This window comes from Sander vitreus, chromosome 8 (genome assembly GCF_031162955.1).
Source record: "Sander vitreus isolate 19-12246 chromosome 8, sanVit1, whole genome shotgun sequence".
NCBI classification, from domain to species: Eukaryota; Metazoa; Chordata; class Actinopteri; order Perciformes; family Percidae; genus Sander; species Sander vitreus.
This window is the reverse complement of record NC_135862.1, coordinates 31,870,118-31,889,745: the sequence shown is the minus strand read 5'-3', so window position 1 is coordinate 31,889,745 and position 19,628 is coordinate 31,870,118. Positions and strand designations below refer to the sequence as shown.

General features: G+C 40.9%; 1 protein-coding gene across 1 annotated transcript in view; it reads left to right on the top strand.

The window, feature by feature from the left end:
* The first annotated feature begins 600 nt into the window (after window positions 1-600).
* sf3b3 (splicing factor 3b, subunit 3) overlaps window positions 601-19,628 on the top strand; it is a 35,152-nt gene continuing 16,124 nt past the window's right edge. The window contains exons 1-19 of the mRNA XM_078257840.1: window positions 601-717; window positions 1,408-1,548; window positions 3,542-3,697; window positions 3,915-4,085; window positions 4,764-4,936; window positions 5,260-5,401; window positions 5,953-6,065; window positions 6,961-7,098; window positions 7,334-7,437; window positions 7,615-7,780; window positions 7,918-8,013; window positions 10,218-10,290; window positions 11,149-11,300; window positions 11,759-11,914; window positions 12,361-12,516; window positions 13,005-13,148; window positions 15,860-15,982; window positions 16,366-16,520; window positions 16,947-17,121. Of these exons, the coding sequence (XP_078113966.1) occupies window positions 1,479-1,548; window positions 3,542-3,697; window positions 3,915-4,085; window positions 4,764-4,936; window positions 5,260-5,401; window positions 5,953-6,065; window positions 6,961-7,098; window positions 7,334-7,437; window positions 7,615-7,780; window positions 7,918-8,013; window positions 10,218-10,290; window positions 11,149-11,300; window positions 11,759-11,914; window positions 12,361-12,516; window positions 13,005-13,148; window positions 15,860-15,982; window positions 16,366-16,520; window positions 16,947-17,121 (2,463 nt within the window). The 5' untranslated portion in view covers window positions 601-717; window positions 1,408-1,478. The remainder of the gene's footprint in view (window positions 718-1,407; window positions 1,549-3,541; window positions 3,698-3,914; window positions 4,086-4,763; window positions 4,937-5,259; window positions 5,402-5,952; window positions 6,066-6,960; window positions 7,099-7,333; window positions 7,438-7,614; window positions 7,781-7,917; window positions 8,014-10,217; window positions 10,291-11,148; window positions 11,301-11,758; window positions 11,915-12,360; window positions 12,517-13,004; window positions 13,149-15,859; window positions 15,983-16,365; window positions 16,521-16,946; window positions 17,122-19,628) is intronic.

The window sequence follows — 19,628 nt, the reverse complement described above, 5'->3', positions numbered from 1 at the left end:
ACAAAAACAAAACTCTTAAAATGGGATACAAAGAGATCTTCACTTGCAACACGAAAAAGTGATCAGGCTTTCCTCCACATATTGTACTGAGAAGAAACCAGGTTGTCAAAACATTTCTGCTCAGTTTTCCTTTTCTGGTTCACCTAAGCACATTAAATGGCCCATGGAACTGATAATCCATCAGAGCTGATATTAAGTCATGTCAAAAAGACTGCAGTCTAGAGTACATCCAATCCAAACATTGAAGTAAGGCCAGCCATGCAGTAAAAAAGTGATTACACTTTACTTTGCACTACTATAATAAAAACAATATATTGACTACATTAATACAAGTCATACCCCTCAAGCATATAGGCCTGTGCGTGTGCGTGTGTGTGTGTGTGTGTGCGTACAATACACTGCATTGCATACACTGAGAGAGAGAGAGAGAGAGAGAGAGAGAAAGAGAGAGAGAGAGAGAGAGAGAGAGAGAGAGAGAGAGAGCATATATCACCGTTATTTAGGTCTTTGTCGACATCTGCTGGAGATTGAGCGCTACTACAGTATGTGTCAGATTTCTGTCAGGCACTGTGTGGGTCACCTCACATGACGGCGTATTGGCTGACGAAGGACCTACCAACGGCGTCTGATCGTTGGCTTCACGGAGTTTCATGGAGATTGTTTGTGTAAATGAAACTTTATCCATCTGAAATCAGAATCATCTTACCTAACACGCCGGTAAATATTTTATTGTACAAATCTACATCTTATTCGTAATCAAATGAACGTTGTATGCATGTAAATTGTGCACGGGCTTAAGTAGTAGAGCACGGGAAAATAGGAGACCGTCCGGCAAAAGTGGCGCTTTCTATGAATGGGCTCTCAGTCCGCAGAATACAAGTTACTAAGTGAGCTGTATAGGCTAACTGTGCTCAGTTTTGACCAACTTGAATTGTCAAGGCTAAGGATATGTAACGTTGTGCTACCATGGCTTTGCAACAAATGAGCTAGCTAAGTTTGCAACACACGTAATTATTGGTTATTTGGACTTGCTACACGTAAAGTTCGTCTTCTAACTGCTAAGCTAACGTTAGCAATGTTCGTCGGTTATTGTCATGTAAACTACACCACAAGTTAAGTTTGTGTGTCCAGCCAGCATGTTAACCCTCTACTAACTCTTAATGGCTATGCTGCGAGGAGTTTATTCGTTTTTGGAAAGTAACGTTAACTCATTTTACCACAGTGCTACTTCCTTCACAGTGCAGCTCAGTTCAGTTTGAATATCCCTCTTATTATTAGAACACTCAACACACCGTTGGGCACGGAAACATTTAAAAGACTGGTCGTGGGGAATAAACTGTTCATATTACTAACAGAGCTTTACTGTTAATACATCTTTCTTTTGTTTTCCATTATTTCTCTCTACAGTTTTGAGCTGGGCTAAGTGCTCCGTTCATAGCCCCTGAAGAACTTTGTGGGGAAGCCACAGAAAGGGAGCCATGTTTCTTTACAACATCACCCTACAGCGTGCCACGGGCATCAGTCATGCCATCCATGGAAACTTCTCAGGTGAGATCGCTGCCTGTCTTCTTTTCTTGTTTAATTGGGTTCGTCATTAGTCTGTCTGGCCATTTTCTACCTCTTTTGTCAAATGTATTTAAAGCTAGAGTAGGGGGTAAGACCACTGCTTGGGAATTGGATGGTCAGAGTGCATTGTGGGTAGGGCTGCACAATTAATCGCAATTTTATCCAAATCGCAATATGAACTAGTGCAATATCCAAATCGCAGGGGGGTGCAATATTTGTTAAAGGCAAAATATGTGTCAAACCATTCTAAAATAAAGTATTGTGGTGCTGCAGAGACATCCCGGCCTACAACTCATATCCTACAGACTAAAGAAAAAAATCTTTGTTTGGTACAGATCCTCGCAAAAAATAATCACATTTCAGTCATTATATATATTTTCAATGAGAATGATACACAAATGATCATTCCCTCCAGTATCGTGAATCCAATCGCAATATCAGTCAAAATAATCGCAATTAGATATTTTCCTAATATCGTGCAGCCCTAATTGTGGGGCGGCTGTAACTCAGGTGTAAGAAACAGATGTCCAGAGTCGTTGGCCTTCATTCGGGCCGACCCGACATATTCCGTCGGGACTCGCCCGGAAATGGCTCAAAATCTGACGAAAATCTTTTAAACAGACCTTTGACGATCTGAAATGAAGACAGATTCAGAAACTGCATGGCCTATTTCTCGCTTAAAATGTTTTCAGAAACACGTTTTGGTGAACTATTTTAGTACGATATGAGATCGTCGGCGTCTCTTCGGTGTGTTCTGAGGCACTTTTTGGACCTCGGGGACCCGACTGATCAGTCCGACTGCCTTTTCTGCCGACGGTCGGCCGTCTTTTTGGTGTGTCGGCACCTTTTAGGGTAATTGGTAAGGGTTGGAATCTTTAGGCACCTCACGATTCAATTCCGATTCAGAGGGCTACGACGCGATGATATGGTTATTGATGCATCACTGTAAATGCAAGTGCAAATCTAGTCACATTTACAGAAAAATTAAACATTCAATGATGGCTCGTTGGCCATCATTCTTACTGTAAGAGTTAGGGCACTCACATACTGGCATATAGTCACTAATAAAAAATAAATCCATAAAGCTCTATCATAAGACTGACCCGTTGATAATTTCTGATCTGCAGCTTGTACTTGTTAATACAGGACAGACACAACAGACTGATTAAAATACACCAGACCATGACACCAAAGGGTCCTGACCAAGCGTCCTTATGTGACGAGTTGGGGATGAAAACAAGTTATGTGCATATGAAGGCAAATTGTTGCGCGGCTCAAGCACTTTGACCACATGCTTCACTCCTGTATTCTCTACGAAGTTTCCAATTATTGACTTTTTCTGCACCGAGCCATAATCTTTCAAGACAGAATCGCGATGCATCTACGACTCAATTATCCCACCCCCCACCCCTAGTAATTGCACGCTTTTGTGTTCCATTTGTGGTTGTATGTTGGGTCTATTTATCAGATGCACGTGTGATTATGAGTTTTTATCATGTTATCTTCATCATGGCTTTTCTCTGACCGAAATCAGTGGAGAGAATGCAAAACCTATGAATGTAACGCCAAAAACCCCAGTGTTGTTTTTTCGTGGGTTTAAAATGATTACATGCTTAAAATATTACTTAACCTAAAGTTCGATTTGTAAAACGCACAACTGCAGAAACTTATAGAAAATGATATACTCACTTTAGTTTTCACCATTTTAATATTTGCTAGATCACATGCTGAAAAATGTATTTTTACATGTAATAATGTAACAGTTCTTAACTTAGAAATACATTCTGACTGCACTTTTATTTCTGTGAAAGGGGGGGCAGATTTTATGTTAAAAATCCTGTCAAATATAAGGCATTCAATTACTGGCGTTGAGCCATAATACACACCTATCTGAGGTAAAAAAGCTATACAATGTTTTTCAGTTGATAGCTGACACGTGCTCAAAGCTAAAAAAGAGATGTTTGTGTCTTGTTAGGAACCAAGATGCAGGAGATTGTCGTTTCCAGGGGAAAGATCTTGGAATTATTGCGGCCAGATGCCAACACAGGAAAGGTGCACACTCTGCTTACAGTGGAGGTGTTTGGCATCGTTAGGTCCCTGATGGCATTCAGACTCACTGGAGGAACCAAAGGTACGTAGCCAAGGGTGCATGCACTGCAAACATGGGTGATATAGTTAAAGACACCATTCTAAATGTATGTTGCCCTCAGATGATTGCTTTTCATAAAATAATGCAAGAGTGCGTGCAGAGTTAGCTACTGGTTTCACATTCCTTGGGGGGGGGGGAAAGGTTTCCCTGAGAGCCCGCGTTTAACCACAATTTTCCTATGTCCTTGTATGTTTTGTAGACTACATTGTTGTTGGAAGTGACAGTGGTCGTATTGTCATCCTGGAATATCATCCATCCAAAAACATGTTTGAGAAGATCCATCAGGAAACGTTTGGAAAGAGCGGCTGCCGGCGCATCGTCCCCGGACAGTTCCTTGCTGTCGACCCAAAAGGCAGAGCTGTTATGATAGGTAATGTCAAAGAGTTAAAATGGTTGTATGAATCCAGTTGCCCCAAAAAAACAGATGACACAGATCACGTCACGTTCATACACCTCCAGAACACCGTGAAATGTTTCGGCATTTTACTCTGATCTTTTGTCCGACCCCTTCTTCTTACATACGTTAGAAACAGTTTATTGTATGTAGTGCAGTTTAGTACAGTCTGAATGCACACAAAAAAATGAATTGCGCAAAGACACGTGCTTAGCATGAAGTACTTTTTATGTATTCATTACAAATATTTTGGATCTGTTTTTCTTTTACAGAGAAACGGGAATTGTAAGTAGAGGCATGTGGACCTTAAGAAAGCGTTGAAGACTAATGTGTATTCGTTGCAACCCACTTTGATGTGCTAATGTTGCTAAAGTGAATTCAGATATTAGTGCAGGTACAGTTTGCTGTAAATCAGCTTACACAAATAATGAGTACATTTAAAAATATGAAGGTAGGATTTATTGCGGACTGCATTAGGCCTTTCCAGAATTCCTAAGAATGATTATGCAATCTTAAAATAGTCTATTATTAATATATTATGTATATTGTATTTTTTAAATGTTTTATACTTAAAGGACAGCAATGTATATTAAAACGACATTACCATAAGTGAGATGAAATTAAGTCTTCTGAATGCATTTTGTTCCCGTTTAGGAGCCATTGAGAAACAGAAGCTGGTTTATATTCTGAACAGAGACGCAGCTGCAAGATTGACCATCTCCTCTCCACTGGAAGCCCATAAAGCAAACACGTTGGTCTACCATGTAGTAGGAGTCGATGTCGGCTTTGAAAATCCCATGTTTGCCTGCCTCGAGATGGACTATGAGGTAAGGTTATGCCTCGAAGACGATGCACAGTGGCTTGTGTTGGAGATGTGATGAGTTTGTCATGTCTCTTCTCTGACTATCACTGGAGAAAGATTAAACCTCTCTGATCTCAGCACATAAGTAACATTTTCAAGCACCATAGGTGACAAATGTCTAACCTGATGCTATAAGCATTTTTTTTTTTTTTTTTTGTTACCTTTTTGTTATTGTTTAATTATTTTAAAGTTGCCACCACTCCCATCGTGTCTTAGGCAATGCTGTACCTAACATGAGACTCATTTTGAAAACCTCTGATCCCGTTTGTTGACATTTGCCCTTTCCAGGAAGCCGACAATGACCCGACGGGAGAAGCTGCCGCCAACACGCAGCAGACGCTCACCTTTTACGAGCTGGACCTCGGCTTGAATCACGTGGTCCGCAAGTACAGTGAGGCTTTGGAAGAGCATGGGAATTTCCTCATCACTGGTAAGCAGTTGGGCACGTGTGGCGCACACTCCAAGGGTGAAACAATAGTCGCGTGCATCAGTTATTAGTTGCTCCGCTAGTTGTCGGGAACGAAAACTGGCAAGCACACAGCTGTCACTCATGGTTGGAGACTGTCAAAAGTGAAGCCAAGCAGAGGCTGGTATGTCAAGATACTAATTGTATTTTGACAGTGAAATTAAATTTTAAGTTTTTAGGATTGAATTAGTTTTCAGAAGAACCTATACACAGGCGTGGTATGGTAACACAGAATGGTTTGTTAGATTATAAAGCATTATTAGTCACATCAAAGTATTGTTGATATGATGAGTTTGTCATGTCTCTTCTCTGACTAACAATGGAGAAAGATTAACACCTCTGATCTCAGCACAAGGTTACCAACACAATAACACACAACGAGGAGCAAGATAAAGTAGGAAGGGGAAACCTTGGTTTGGAAAACCAGAACCCATCTCGCTTTTGGATAGCAACCGTTTTCACTGCAGTCCTAATTTCAAAGAAACCCATCCCATTAAACGCTCCTCTCTGTCTAGTTCCTGGTGGTGCAGATGGGCCCAGTGGAGTTCTGATCTGCTCTGAAAACTACATCACTTACAAGAATTTTGGAGACCAGCCGGACATTCGCTGTCCCATCCCACGGCGCAGGGTAAGTCCTTGATGCAGAAATACAGCATGAAAAACTGTCAACTTTACCACACACTTCCCACGCTGGCTTTCTGAGTGTCTTTTACTCCAGCTTCCTACGAGCATGGCAACGAAATGTGACACTTGTTTATTTGGAAGCTGTTACATATAAAGTCATTACACCCACTCCACTTTTTTTAATGTGCGTTTGTGTCGGGTCTAGGGTTGCACGATATTGACAAAATGTGATATTGCTATATCGATTATGAATATTGCGATATCAATATTAATTTTGATATTTTTTAAACGTATGTAAAATTACCAAAGTTACGGGAAAACGCATCAAAGTAGATTCATAACAAATTAAACAACTTTTCTTACAACACAAGGTTTATTTCAACAGTCATATTGGACTGGTCCAACGTGAATGGATAAATAAATAAATAAATAAGGACCATGTCTACAGAACGGGACATGTTTTACTGGTTGGATAGTATCAAATATATAAATTAAGAGAACAGGACACAACTTTTCTTTCTCTTCTCTGATTCTTTCCGTGTAGTGGTCTCTATCTATTTCTTCACTTGCACTGTCACTTTGTCGAAATAGGGTTTGTCACGTAGTGGCCCCGTGCACTAACATGTGCAAGTGGCACGGTAACTGGCCAACGAAACGTGATCATGATCAGTGTTTCAAGCGGGCTCTAAATCAAACACAACTAAGCCAAACAGCCAACGGACGGGACGCAGCGCTCCACAAAATAAACAAAATATTGCATGCTTATTACGACAACTTCAATATAATATTGCGATAACGATATTGAGTCGATATATCTTGCACCCCTAGTCGGCCCACTTTTTTTTCTCTGCACATTTATGTTAATTCTGCGCCCTTTCCTCATCTATCCCATCCTGCAGAATGACCTGGATGACCCGGAGCGTGGCATGATATTTGTCTGCTCAGCCACTCACAAGACCAAGTCCATGTTCTTCTTCCTGGCCCAAACTGAGCAGGGAGACATCTTTAAGGTTACCCTGGAAACAGATGAAGAAATGGTGAGCAAAAATAAAAGCTTGGTGGAGGGCCCTGCCTCTGTAGTATTGTCTTTATTTGACACGACACTTCTTAATCAAGTTTACATTGATACAGTGCTGCGGACTTGTAATAGCACCCAGTTCTATGTAAAACAGAAAAGCAGCCATGCATTGGTTAATGTTCCGTGGATTATTTATCAACTTGATGTCAAAGTACAAAATTGTATATTTAAAAGGGGTCTGTGTTGTTTCACAGGTCACAGAAATCAGGCTGAAATACTTTGACACGATCCCTGTGGCAACAGCCATGTGTGTCCTGAAGACGGGCTTCTTGTTTGTGTCTTCAGAATTTGGAAACCAGTAAGTCATTTGTCAGCATCAAATCAAACTTTCAACTATTTTGTACGTTTCTTTCTGGGCTTCAAAACCTTCAATTAGTGTAAACGTATCGTTAAAGCCCTGCTCGGAATTCCTGCCTGCTTCTATTTCTGTTGTTCTTTTTTTCTCATGGTGTTCTACCTACTTTGTTTCCCTTAGTTACCTTTACCAGATCGCCCACTTGGGTGATGATGATGAGGAGCCTGAGTTTTCCTCTGCAATGCCCCTGGAAGAGGGAGACACCTTCTTCTTCCAACCCCGCCCCCTCAAAAATCTTGTGCTGGTGGACGAACAGGAGAACTTATCACCCATCATGTCCTGTCAGGTGTGTGTGTGTGTGTGTGTGTACGTGCGTGTGCGCGCGCACTTGTGCCCAAACAACTGGGCCTCCCATATAAAAAAAAGCCTAATTTGATTTATTTTTGCCGGCTCATTGTCTACTCCTCTTTATGTTTTGAACAGATTGCTGATTTGGCCAATGAAGATACACCACAGTTGTATGTTGCCTGTGGACGAGGACCCAGGTCTACTCTGAGGGTCCTTAGACATGGATTGGAGGTACACACACACGCACTTAACATAACATGTAACATGCATGCAGGCAAAGACGCTGCTGGCTGAAAAGTGATGAGTTTGTTCATGTCTCTTCTCTGAATAAAAGCTGAAGATTCTGTCAATCACTCTGATTTCAGCACAAACAGAATCTGGTGTTTTCATATCGCACACCGTCAACCACTTTAAGCTTTCGTCACTCGCTGCTTGCAATCATAGCACCAAACAATTACTGGTTGTATGCCTGGTTGGTAGGCATTTTTGGTTCTGTATCTGTTAACAGTGTCAGTTTTGATAAGTACAGATCCTACAAGACTGTATGACAATAGGTGGTACAGCCTGAGACATCGGTGTTTCCCACACAGACTGTGTGGCGGTGCGCCTCACTATCAACACCGGCCGCCGCACATTGCGTTTCGTTATATTTATTTTTTTAATCGCTATTTAAAACACGTTCTTCTGCATTTCCTTTCCTTGCTCTCCTCCGTCTCTCTGTCACTTGTGTCTCGCTCACATACACACACAGCTCCTCCCACCGTGCGGTGTTTTTAGCCCCCATTGTCGCCTTCCAGGCAGCACGGCAATGGTTATGTCAAAGAAGTTATGTTAGTGTTAAGGTGAGGGTTAGCTGCCTGTAAGGTGACATTTGAGGCTTAAAACACCATTGAGCCCACCGTCCACACAGCTTGTGAATTTCACCAGCCGTCTTCTCTCCTTTATGGAGAGAAGACGGCTGGCGAAATTCACAAGTTCACTAAAGGTTGGTATCTATCTCGTGAACACCTTTACACAATCACACATTCACAATCAGCGACCCGACTCTTAGCAAACAAGCGATTGCGCCTGCTTTAGAAAGTTAACTAGGTGCAAGTTTGCCGTAAAATGCAGTTGGGTTGTCGAGGTCAAAACACTATATAGCAGCTGTGAATCAAATAAACGTGTTATAAATAATGTTGTGCCACAAATTGCTTTTGAATCTGTGGGAAACACATGACAATGCCTTCTGCATTTTTGTTTTGCTCTTCCCTCCATTGTACTGAACTGAACCGAGGTATGAACCAAACCGTGACTTCTGTGTACTGTTACACCCCTAAAGTGAATGAAGGCCAGGAATGTCTCGTGTGGCACATTCAGCCCTGAGACGTTGGACATTGGCGTTAATTGGATATAAAACATTAGAATCGGTGCCTTGCATTCTTAAACCAAGGAGCATTATGTCAGCGGTCTTTGTAAATGTGCCATCATATTGGAATAGAGGGTGGATACCCAAACTGAGCCCGTCGGGACCCGCCAGGCCGGGTTCAGACAGATATTTAGAAATGATGTTCGGGTTCGGGTCAGGCTCGGTCACATCAGTGCAATAAGGCATTGAACATTTAAAATTTATAAAAGCTTATTATGTAGGTGCACGCCTGTGTTAACGTGCGCTTGTTGCCCCGTGTGTGCTGATGACCTCATCTGTTGACATTTCCAGATGCCTTCCTACAGTTGCTTAATAAAGCGGGCTTTCCACACAAACAAACGTACATGTGTCATTAGTATGAGAAAAAAATGAGATTTTAACTGTGTCGGGCTCGGGTCAGGCTCGGACATAAATATCTTAATGCCTGTCGAGCTCGTGCCGGGTTCGGTTACTGCTCTGTCGGACGCGGGCCAGACTCGGACAGAAAAATGTGGCCCGATCCGCGCTCTACATTGGAAGAATTTCCGCTAGCATGAGCTACACGTGTTGCACAGTGCTTGCACACAGTTGTCGTTTTATTCACTGCTTTGGGTGATGCTCCCATACAGCAGACCAAGACTGACTGATAGGGTTGGGAATCGTTTGGATTTTTACAGTTCCGATGCCGAACCAGTACTTTTACCCAACCCTACTGACTGACCGTTGCACTTGGCACCTCATCTGTGCCAACTGAGAAGTTTCACTGGGTTATCAGTGCAAGGCTTTTCCCCCCAATAACTTCTTTTCTCTGAGGAAGCATTTCTGACTGAAATCTGTGATGCTAAACTGAATCAAACAATACATGCGTGCCCGAAGCAACTGTTTTTATTTTTTTACACAAAGCGTTCCATCCCTACCGTAGGGATAAGCTGTTTTAATTATTGCAATACATATATAAAAATAAATATGTGATATTTTATAGACATTAAATCCCCTTTTTTTTGTATTTTGTCCTTTCTCTACTTCCTTCCCTATCCGTCTCAATCAGGTATCCGAGATGGCTGTGTCTGAGCTGCCCGGTAACCCCAACGCTGTGTGGACAGTACGCAGACATGTGGAAGGTAATGCCGTTCCTGTTTTAGACTCCTTTTTCTCCAAATCTCTCTTAAAGCAAATTTACATTTTGCAGTTCAGGTTCAAAACATGACATTGAAAGTCTGTCTGTGTGGTGCATCGGGACAAGAATCTTCAGCTCATGTTATTTTTGTTATATGATATTTATGTTATCATATGTTATCTATTGAGTGCAAAACAATTTAGTCATATCAACTTCACTTTGTTTAAACTGTGAAATCACACATAGCACTACGCCTTGTATTTATACAATGCTGCTCAATTCTCTGGTGGAACAACTTTCCCATTGTCATAAATATAAACATGTGCAAGGCCTTAAGCAGATGTGCAAGACCCCAGAGGTTTCTTTTAGATAAATATCACCCAAAGTAGGTGTGTATTACAAGTTTTACTTTATTAATGTGAATTATGCTTTTAATGGCCAGTGCCAATTTCCTAGCAAATCAACCTGCTGATGTAATGTCTTTACTGTGAGTTTGTCATTGCGGTCTCTATTGGCTCATTTCCTCTGCGTGTTACCGACACGACTCGTAGTCGAGCTTCCGCCAATAGCACCTGCAATTTTTTTTATACACTTGACCCAGATGTTAAAAATGGCAGCCCGCAAAACCCTGGCGTGGTCAATTGACGAAGTGCATACGTTCCTCTGTCTACGTGCCGATGGAAGGACTCGTGGAGCAACGGTCAATGTCGCGCTGAAGATGATGTTGAGCCAAACCATGCAGTGGAAATTAGGCCCATCTCTGCTCATTGCTTGCTTTATTCAGCATCAGCACAACTCCATCAGCATGATTTTTCTAATCGGTGCTTCTTTGTCTTTGTTTGTCTGTACCTTTTTTCATCAGATGAGTTTGATGCCTACATCATCGTATCTTTCGTGAACGCTACTCTGGTTCTGTCCATCGGGGAGACTGTAGAGGAAGTGACAGATTCTGGATTTCTGGGAACAACGCCTACTCTCTCCTGCTCACTGCTTGGTGAAGATGCCCTAGTGCAGGTGGGTGCAATGTCAGGGTTTTCCCTGCCATTATAAAGCCTAGGCGCAGCCCCTAAGCATTTTTGCTTTGCCAACAGCAGCGGGGTCTCTCCCTCTCTTCTTGCGCTGTGTGCAGGCAGTCAGTAGGTATGGGGCAGGCAGGAGGACGCCGCAGTGGTGGGAGTTCAGTTGTAGTGAGTTTTTATGGTTGACACGCTCACTCTGAAACTTTCTCTGGATTGGAACTTTTCAAAGTGTGAGAAAGTGGTGTGTTATAGAAGTAGGCTACAAGCACCATAGCTCTCATCCCATTCAAATGTTTTGATGCAGAGTTTTCTATGGAATCTTATTCAGCAAAGTTGTTTCCCTCCCCTTACTTACTGAGACCTATTATATACGATTATAATAAAGCAATCAACAATTAAACCATCCTACTACTTACTTTCCAACCCTTTTCCCCTCTATGCTTCTCTATACAGGTGTACCCAGACGGTATTCGCCACATCCGAGCTGACAAGCGTGTGAATGAGTGGAAGACTCCTGGCAAAAAAACCATTGTCCGCTGCGCTGTGAATCAGCGCCAGGTTGTTATTGCACTCACTGGAGGGGAGCTGGTCTACTTTGAGATGGACCCGGTAAGAAACCAGATAGTTATAGTATTTCATATCTTATGTAACTTCAACTTCATTTTTTACAAGTCACAGATTGAATCAATGGGAAAAAAAATGTCAATTTCATTTTGTAACTCAAAATGCCAAGTTGGATATGTTTTTATTTTTTTTACACCATTTTCACACCGGTGAACAGAATGTTTTCATTTATTGACGGACATGAAAAACTCAATACTTGCAAAACTACAACCTTAGATATGACTGCACAATTGAAGTAAGGTCTACAACACACTCTGCATAAATGAAACACTGAGCTTTACATAATTTGTATTTGCAGCCGAAAGTGACAAATTTAAATCTGACAAAAGGAATATTAAAGACAAACTAAATCAAGCTCTGGTCCCATAATAAACACAGGACGGTAGTAGTAGTAGTAATACTGCTCCTCTCTTTGTCTCCTTCCTCTCTAGTCTGGCCAGCTGAATGAGTACACGGAGCGGAAAGAGATGTCTGCAGATGTGGTTTGTATGAGCCTGGCCAACGTTCCACCTGGCGAGCAACGCTCACGATTCCTGGCCGTGGGACTTGTTGACAACACTGTCCGAATCATCTCCCTGGACCCTTCGGTATGAAATGAAACACTAGTTTGTAAATTAAATAGACCAATCGGCACATAAACCAGCACCCAGCACTGTGACACATTACAATTAAATGTTCTTTGTCTAAGGTCTAGTGTTTACGACAATTTTGCTGCAAACAACAGGGATTAAGTTATGACTCGTGAGGTGCAGCTTAATATTTAGGTAAAAAAGAGGTGCACTCGAATGTTGGATGGAAGTTCCGTCAGACGGCTTCGGTAAATATCACTTATCTACTTAATCATGTGGAATCAGTACTGACATTCACTGATTGATTGTTCCAAAAAGCTTTTAATTAACCAAAGCAAGTAAATGTTTGATTTCCAATGTCCATACCACTTAATGTATTAAAGGGAGAGAACCTCTTATAACTAAACTACATATTCATGTTTATACGTGTAAGTGAGACTGTTTTGGTTGTTGGCAACCTTCTGTATGTTGAAATAGTCTTCCCTCTGAATCTTTATCACGTTTAGGACTGCCTACAGCCGCTGAGTATGCAGGCCTTGCCAGCCCAGCCAGAGAGTCTGTGTATTGTTGAGATGGGAGGGGTCGAGAAACAGGATGAACTTGGAGAAAAGGGAACCATCGGCTTCCTTTACCTCAACATAGGGCTTCAGGTATTCTTTGTCATTCACCCCTGTAAATGCACACATAAGACATATATCCACACTAAATGTTAGCATCGGCTCAGATTGATCTACTACTTAGTGGTAACTCTGATGGATCTAATCTACTACTACTATCTTATAGTAAATTCATGTAACACAAGCACGCTTGGTCATAACGGTGAAGAGCCATCTACTTCTATAATACCGTTAGAATTTGTATCCGCTCTTTTAAAAAAATCTTTGAATTATATTTGAATTTTTAATGCTCAAATTCAGCTTATTATTAATATTTACTACACTACTTGGGCTTATGCATTGCCAATGCCACTATCAGCGTGTGGTTGTTGTTATACATTCTGTCCACTAGGGGGTCTTCAAACATTAGCCTCGAAGGGGCACCTACGTCATGGCGCATGGCATTTGTGGCACGCCGCTTTGTTTACATTCATTTTCAACCACAAGCACACAGCGACAAAGACAAATCAACAGAAAACCCTGTAATGAAACATTATCTAACAAGTGCAGTAGCTCTGTTGTAAAGGTAACAGTACTCTGTTAGCACAATGACAGCATGTTTGATAGCACAGCTGAAATATCATAAACAGAGTAGCCTATATCCACGACCTTCCACTTCCAGGATTGCTCCATAATCCCGCTGTATGTCCTTTTTTATTTATTTTTTTTTATTTTTTTTTATTATTATTAACTCCGTTGCATTTCTGAGGACTATGGTTAACTGCTCCTCAGATCTCTGCAGGGTAAATCCAGACAGCTAGCTAGACTATCTGTCCAATCTGAGTTTTCTGTTGCACGACTAAAACAACCTTTGAACGTACACGTTCCACCAAAACAAGTTCCTTCCCGAGGCTGTTTTGCAGCGGCACCGGGGCTCTGTACGGCGCTGAACGCCACCATGAAGATTTTATGATTGGTTTAAAGGAAGGCCAATAAACCAGAGCACGTTTTTCTCCCATCCCAGAATGCTGTGTGGTCTAGCCAGACCCTCCTCCGCAGCACTGTGGAGGAAGCAAAGCTAGACTATAAACAGAGTAACATTAGTGTTACCCACCATGCTAACGGCATTTATAACCATTCCAAACGGTGCTTTATAAGCAACCAGTTTCTTGCATATTGTCACACTATTGAAAATACAGCTAATCACTATTCCCTTCAGATTCAACATTCTATACCTGGGTAACTTTCCAAAAGTGATGACTGCTAAAGACAAGAAGCTTATGTCCATCTTACTAACTGCAGGCAGAAAGGCCATAACCCGTAAATGGTTGAAGCAACAGGCTCCTTTGATCGATGACTGGATAGACATAGTTTATGACATATACAAAATGGAGAGATTGACATATTATCTCAAACTTCAGCAAGGAGATTTTGCCAGCTTATGGTCTAAGTGGACCGAATACATTGCTCCCAGAAGAGTAGACTTTATATAATGTATACTATATGCACTTAATTCAAGCACACGCATTCCTCCCAGTTCTATAATGTATATAGTTCTGTCTGTGGTACCAGACAGACCTTTTATTGAAGATTATGCACAAGTTATCAAAACACGGGCAAGTGTTTTGTTTGTTTGTCTTTTATTTTTATTATCCACATGTGAAATCCATGAGAAATGTGACGGGTAATAACCTGGAGGTTGGCCAGATGCTCTTTGATATTACTGATTTGGATTCTATTGCTTGTCTCTATCTATTTTTGTGAATATGTCCTTAAATTGTGTATTTGTTGCCTACTTTTGAGAGGGTAGGGGTGTTGGGAATGATGCAAGATGTCTCTAATGGTAAATGTGTTTCTGTAATGCTCTGGATACCATTAATAATAATAATTAAAAAAAAGAAAATATAGCTATTAGAAGTTAACATATATAGTTGAAGCGGACTCTGACAGCTGAAGGGAAGCTAACATTAACATGAAGCTCCCAGCTGAGCTCCTATAACTCGCGACGCAGTTAGGAAACAAGAACAAGCTAATTAATGATGACATAAACATTTTGACTCGGTGGGTAGCAATTTTAAATTCATGTTAAAAACAGTATTTCCCATCCTTCTTTTGATTCCCAGCCTGTCACTCCCTCTCTTCTACTCAGTCTCTACCGTAGCTTTGTTTCCTAAGATCTCACAATGCCTGGTGTAGCTCACTACCGCTAACTTTATTGGTCATCAGATGTGACAAAAACATTTAGTTTTAACATGCGGATAGGCCAAGGTGAGAAGGGCGAGATACAATAATGTTAGTCAACACATTTATAAACAAATACACAACCGAATAGTAATTTTATTATTCGATTAGTATTGGTTTTGTTTTACTATTCGAATGATATTCAACTTCCGGAATTCATTCCAACAGCCTTACAACATAACCGTGTAGAAGCACATCTGTCTTGTAGATCATCCAGGAAAAATATTAAGGCTGGATATCGCAATTTTCCATAAATCAATATTCTGAATCCCATATCATTGTTCGAAGAATATCTGCAACAACCTATGATATCTAACCAGAAGTTCAACCAAAAAATGACCCACAATCCAGAGCAATAGTCTAGAGTTTTTGGATTAATAGCGTGCACCTACGGTAATTGATGTAAAAAAAAAAAAAAAAAAAAAAAAAACATATAGGGCTAATGTGACAATCTGTTGGGCTATAGATTCTAGATCATGTAATCTAGTAATGTGTGTGTGTGTGTGTTTGATCCACTTTCTCAGAACGGTGTGCTGCTGAGGACTGTGCTGGACCCAGTGACAGGTGACCTGTCAGATACCAGAACTCGCTACCTGGGGTCGCGACCTGTCAAACTCTTCAGAGTCCGGATGCAGGGACAGGAAGCTGTATGTAACTCATACTCAACATTTACATACAATTAAAACACACACAAATAAATGCTAATAATGCTGAAATAACACCAACTTATTTACAAATATTATTAATTAATATATTTATCAGTTTGCTCTCATATAAGTATGGTAATAAAATTATTTTAGCTGCTGATCAGACGGACGGAATCTTAAAATGTTAAGCTCTAAGGACTTTGTAGTTTTTGTCATTTTAAAGGGGAACTATGCCCGTTTTCCACATTGATAAATGTTATTCCTATGGTCTAAGGCCAAGTCCAAAAAGACAAAAATCCCCATTTAGGTGGTGCTCTCCTTTTTTTAATGTCAAATAATCATGTAATGAATCAGGAATTGTCTGTGTCTCTTCTCACTGACAGGTGCTGGCAATGTCCAGTCGCTCCTGGCTTAGCTACTCGTACCAGTCTCGTTTCCATCTGACCCCTCTGTCATATGAGACTCTGGAGTATGCCTCTGGCTTTGCCTCCGAGCAGTGCCCTGAGGGCATAGTGGCCATTTCTACCAACACACTGAGGTATGGATACTGTGAATACACATACATTGTAATTATGCTCCTCAGCCATGAATTTATAGTGAAAAATGTAAACTATTATTTCAGCTGTGCAATGGCTGTTAAGTAGTACTTTTGTATTTGTGATCATGGTAGTAAAGCCATTTCAAGTGCAAACCTTCCAGCCTTTGCTCTGTATCACATCAGTAAATAAAAACTTGTGTTTATATAATGAATGCACCACATTTCCTTATATTGTACTACACCTCCATCTTCTGTCATGATGTTGGTCTTACAGTCAACAAGTCAGATGTCTGGTGGAACAGACAGAACAGCTCAGTGGAGAAGCATAGATCCAACTTCGCAGCTCAGCTGTACCCCCTCAAGTTAAAAATGATTTGTAACTGTCTCTCCCTTCTCCTCTTTTTCTTCTCATTATCTGTCTGGCAGAATCTTGGCTTTGGAGAAATTAGGAGCCGTCTTCAACCAGGTGGCCTTTCCTCTGCAGTACACTCCCAGGAAATTTGTAATCCACCCGGAGACCAACAACCTCATTTTGATCGAGACGGACCACAATGCATACACCGAGGCAACCAAAGCCCAGAGAAAGCAACAAATGGCTGAGGTATGAAGTGCAATACCAGGGGAATTATGGTGTAATGGTCCTACTAGCAAAACTGAACTCAGCTCCTGGTATCTGACAGTAATACATTTATTAGAGCAGAGAGATGATCTGTTGTCAGAGCTATTATTATGCTTCCATTTTAAAGCTTAAAAACAAGGACTTGATCATTTGTAGCAGACACTTGGCTTCTGTCCCTTTTTGAAGAGTGGTCCACTATCAGCATTCTGTGAGTTTCCTGTGGAGCACGTTTGGTTCTTTCTATGTTGAACTACACTAGGTCTGACCTGAATGCTTTGAAGCTTTGATCGTTGGCATGGTAATCTACGTCCAATCCAGCATTCGAATTAGAGCTGGGCGATTTGGAGGAAATCAAATACAATATTTTTGACCAAATACCTCTACCGATGTTGTGGCGATATTGTAGGGTTGACAATTGGTGCTTTCACAAAATATTTACACAATGAGAGTTGAGATAGATAATCATCAGTAATGTGGATAGAATGATTAAGGAGGTAAGGGAGGGAGGGGCTGGGGGTGCGTGTGTGTAGGCCGAGGTGCAGCACTGTCCCAGGTACTGAAATCAATAGACAGACAGAAAAACATGTCATGGCCTCCCTGACTTCATCCTGGCTCCTGGCCTGAGCTCTCATCTGACCTTACCAGCACCCAAACGGAAAGTTTGACCATGTGAGGGCTAGCAACTCAGCTGCAACTATGAGATGTCGAAAAAGTCAAGCGTCTGGAATAATTTCAAAATTTACGAAGATGACAACCAAAAAGTGAAGTGCCAAATCTACGAGTTTGGCAAATCATCTAAAATAAAACGGTAAATAACAGCTTAACCTTGATAAAGTATGATTGCCAGGCCTTTTCGAATTAAATGTAATGTATTTATTATATGTATGATTTATTTAATGTGATTATCCAACAGACTGTTTTCGGTAAACGTCTCTTCCGTCTGTCAGCAGCAGCAGAGTGCATAGAGGCTGGCTGACTGTAGGGATGGGCGATATGAAGAAAATCAGATATCACAATGGTTTTTACCAAATACCTCTATCGACATTGCAACAATATTGTAGGGTTGACCATAGGTGCTGTAACAAAATATTTACACGTTGATATTTTAGAATAATCATCAATAATATAGATAAAATAACTAAGTGGGTAAAGGCAAAATAATAGAACAGCTAGAACACTGGTAATTTCCGAAAAGTATATTACTTTAGAGTAATGCAGCCTTTAAAACCAGGAAAAGACATATTACGACATTCAGTCTAAGATGGTATCTAGTCTCATATTATGATATCAATATCATTTCGATATATTTCCCAGCCCTAACTGACCGATACACAGACAGCAGTTAACTAAACTCAAGTTAAAGTTAATTGAACTAAATCCTCACTCACCCTCCGTCAAAAGTCTGTAGATTGATCGATGGCCCCCGTCTTCCGTTTGTCCCTTTTGCATATTCAGTGAAACGAGCCGTTACCCCTCCCGCCGCCAACTCTTGGTCACTAAACAACAGACATAGATTTTTGGTTTGCAAATGTGTTGAATAAAACAATGGAGCGGATAAAAGTGTATGTGATTTCTACATTCACAAAATCACCTCAAGTGACCAAAACCGTTGGTAAGGTTTTTTCACAAATTCCAGCACACTTCTAAAACTAGTTTATTTACTAGTTATTTAAAAAAAAAAAAAAAAAAAAAGTACAATCATGAAATGCATTCTACTTAGCTATCATTGTAGCTGAACTTGTGCTTAATACAAAAAAAAATGGTACTGCTTACATTTGTTCAAATTGACAGTTAATAATATCCCAGCATGCCAAATCATCTGTGTCTCAAAATACCCTCAGACCCCAGAGGGGTAACGGAGTCAGACGACTCAAAGTAATAATGAGAAATGGCCTGTATCGTATATGTTCCCTTAATACATACATCCACGCGGTGGTATCATCACAATACTATAAAAAATGGCGGAAAGCGACCTGAGGGCACACCTGACAACGTTCCACCCTGACAAGCTAGGCGATCTGTCCGAGGAATTGCCGCTAAAAACGGGCAAGAATGACTTTTTTTTTTCTGCCTCTCCTCATCACGGGGCTTACCAGCTGTCCGCGGGTCAATAACGTACAAACTGACACGGTTCAAATGTAAAGATGAGACCGATCAACGTCGCGCAGGGGTCTGGATTTAAATATTTTATTCACGAGCTTCAGCCAAGGTACATTAAAGTTGACAAATTAAAGTTATTCATTTTTGTCCCGCTGTTTTATTGTTAATAAGAAAGCGCTCACCTGTTTTCAGGTTTGTTTTGTAATGTTAGTAGTCCCTCTAGTGGACAGAATGTGTAACAACAACCACATGCTGATAGTGGCATTGGCGATCCATAAGCCTGTGTAATATCGTAAATATTACCGAATAGTATTATAGAAGAAGATTGACAGCCCTAGTCAGCAGATAGGTTTGGCAAGGGGCCAGTTTTTATTTATTTATTTATTTTT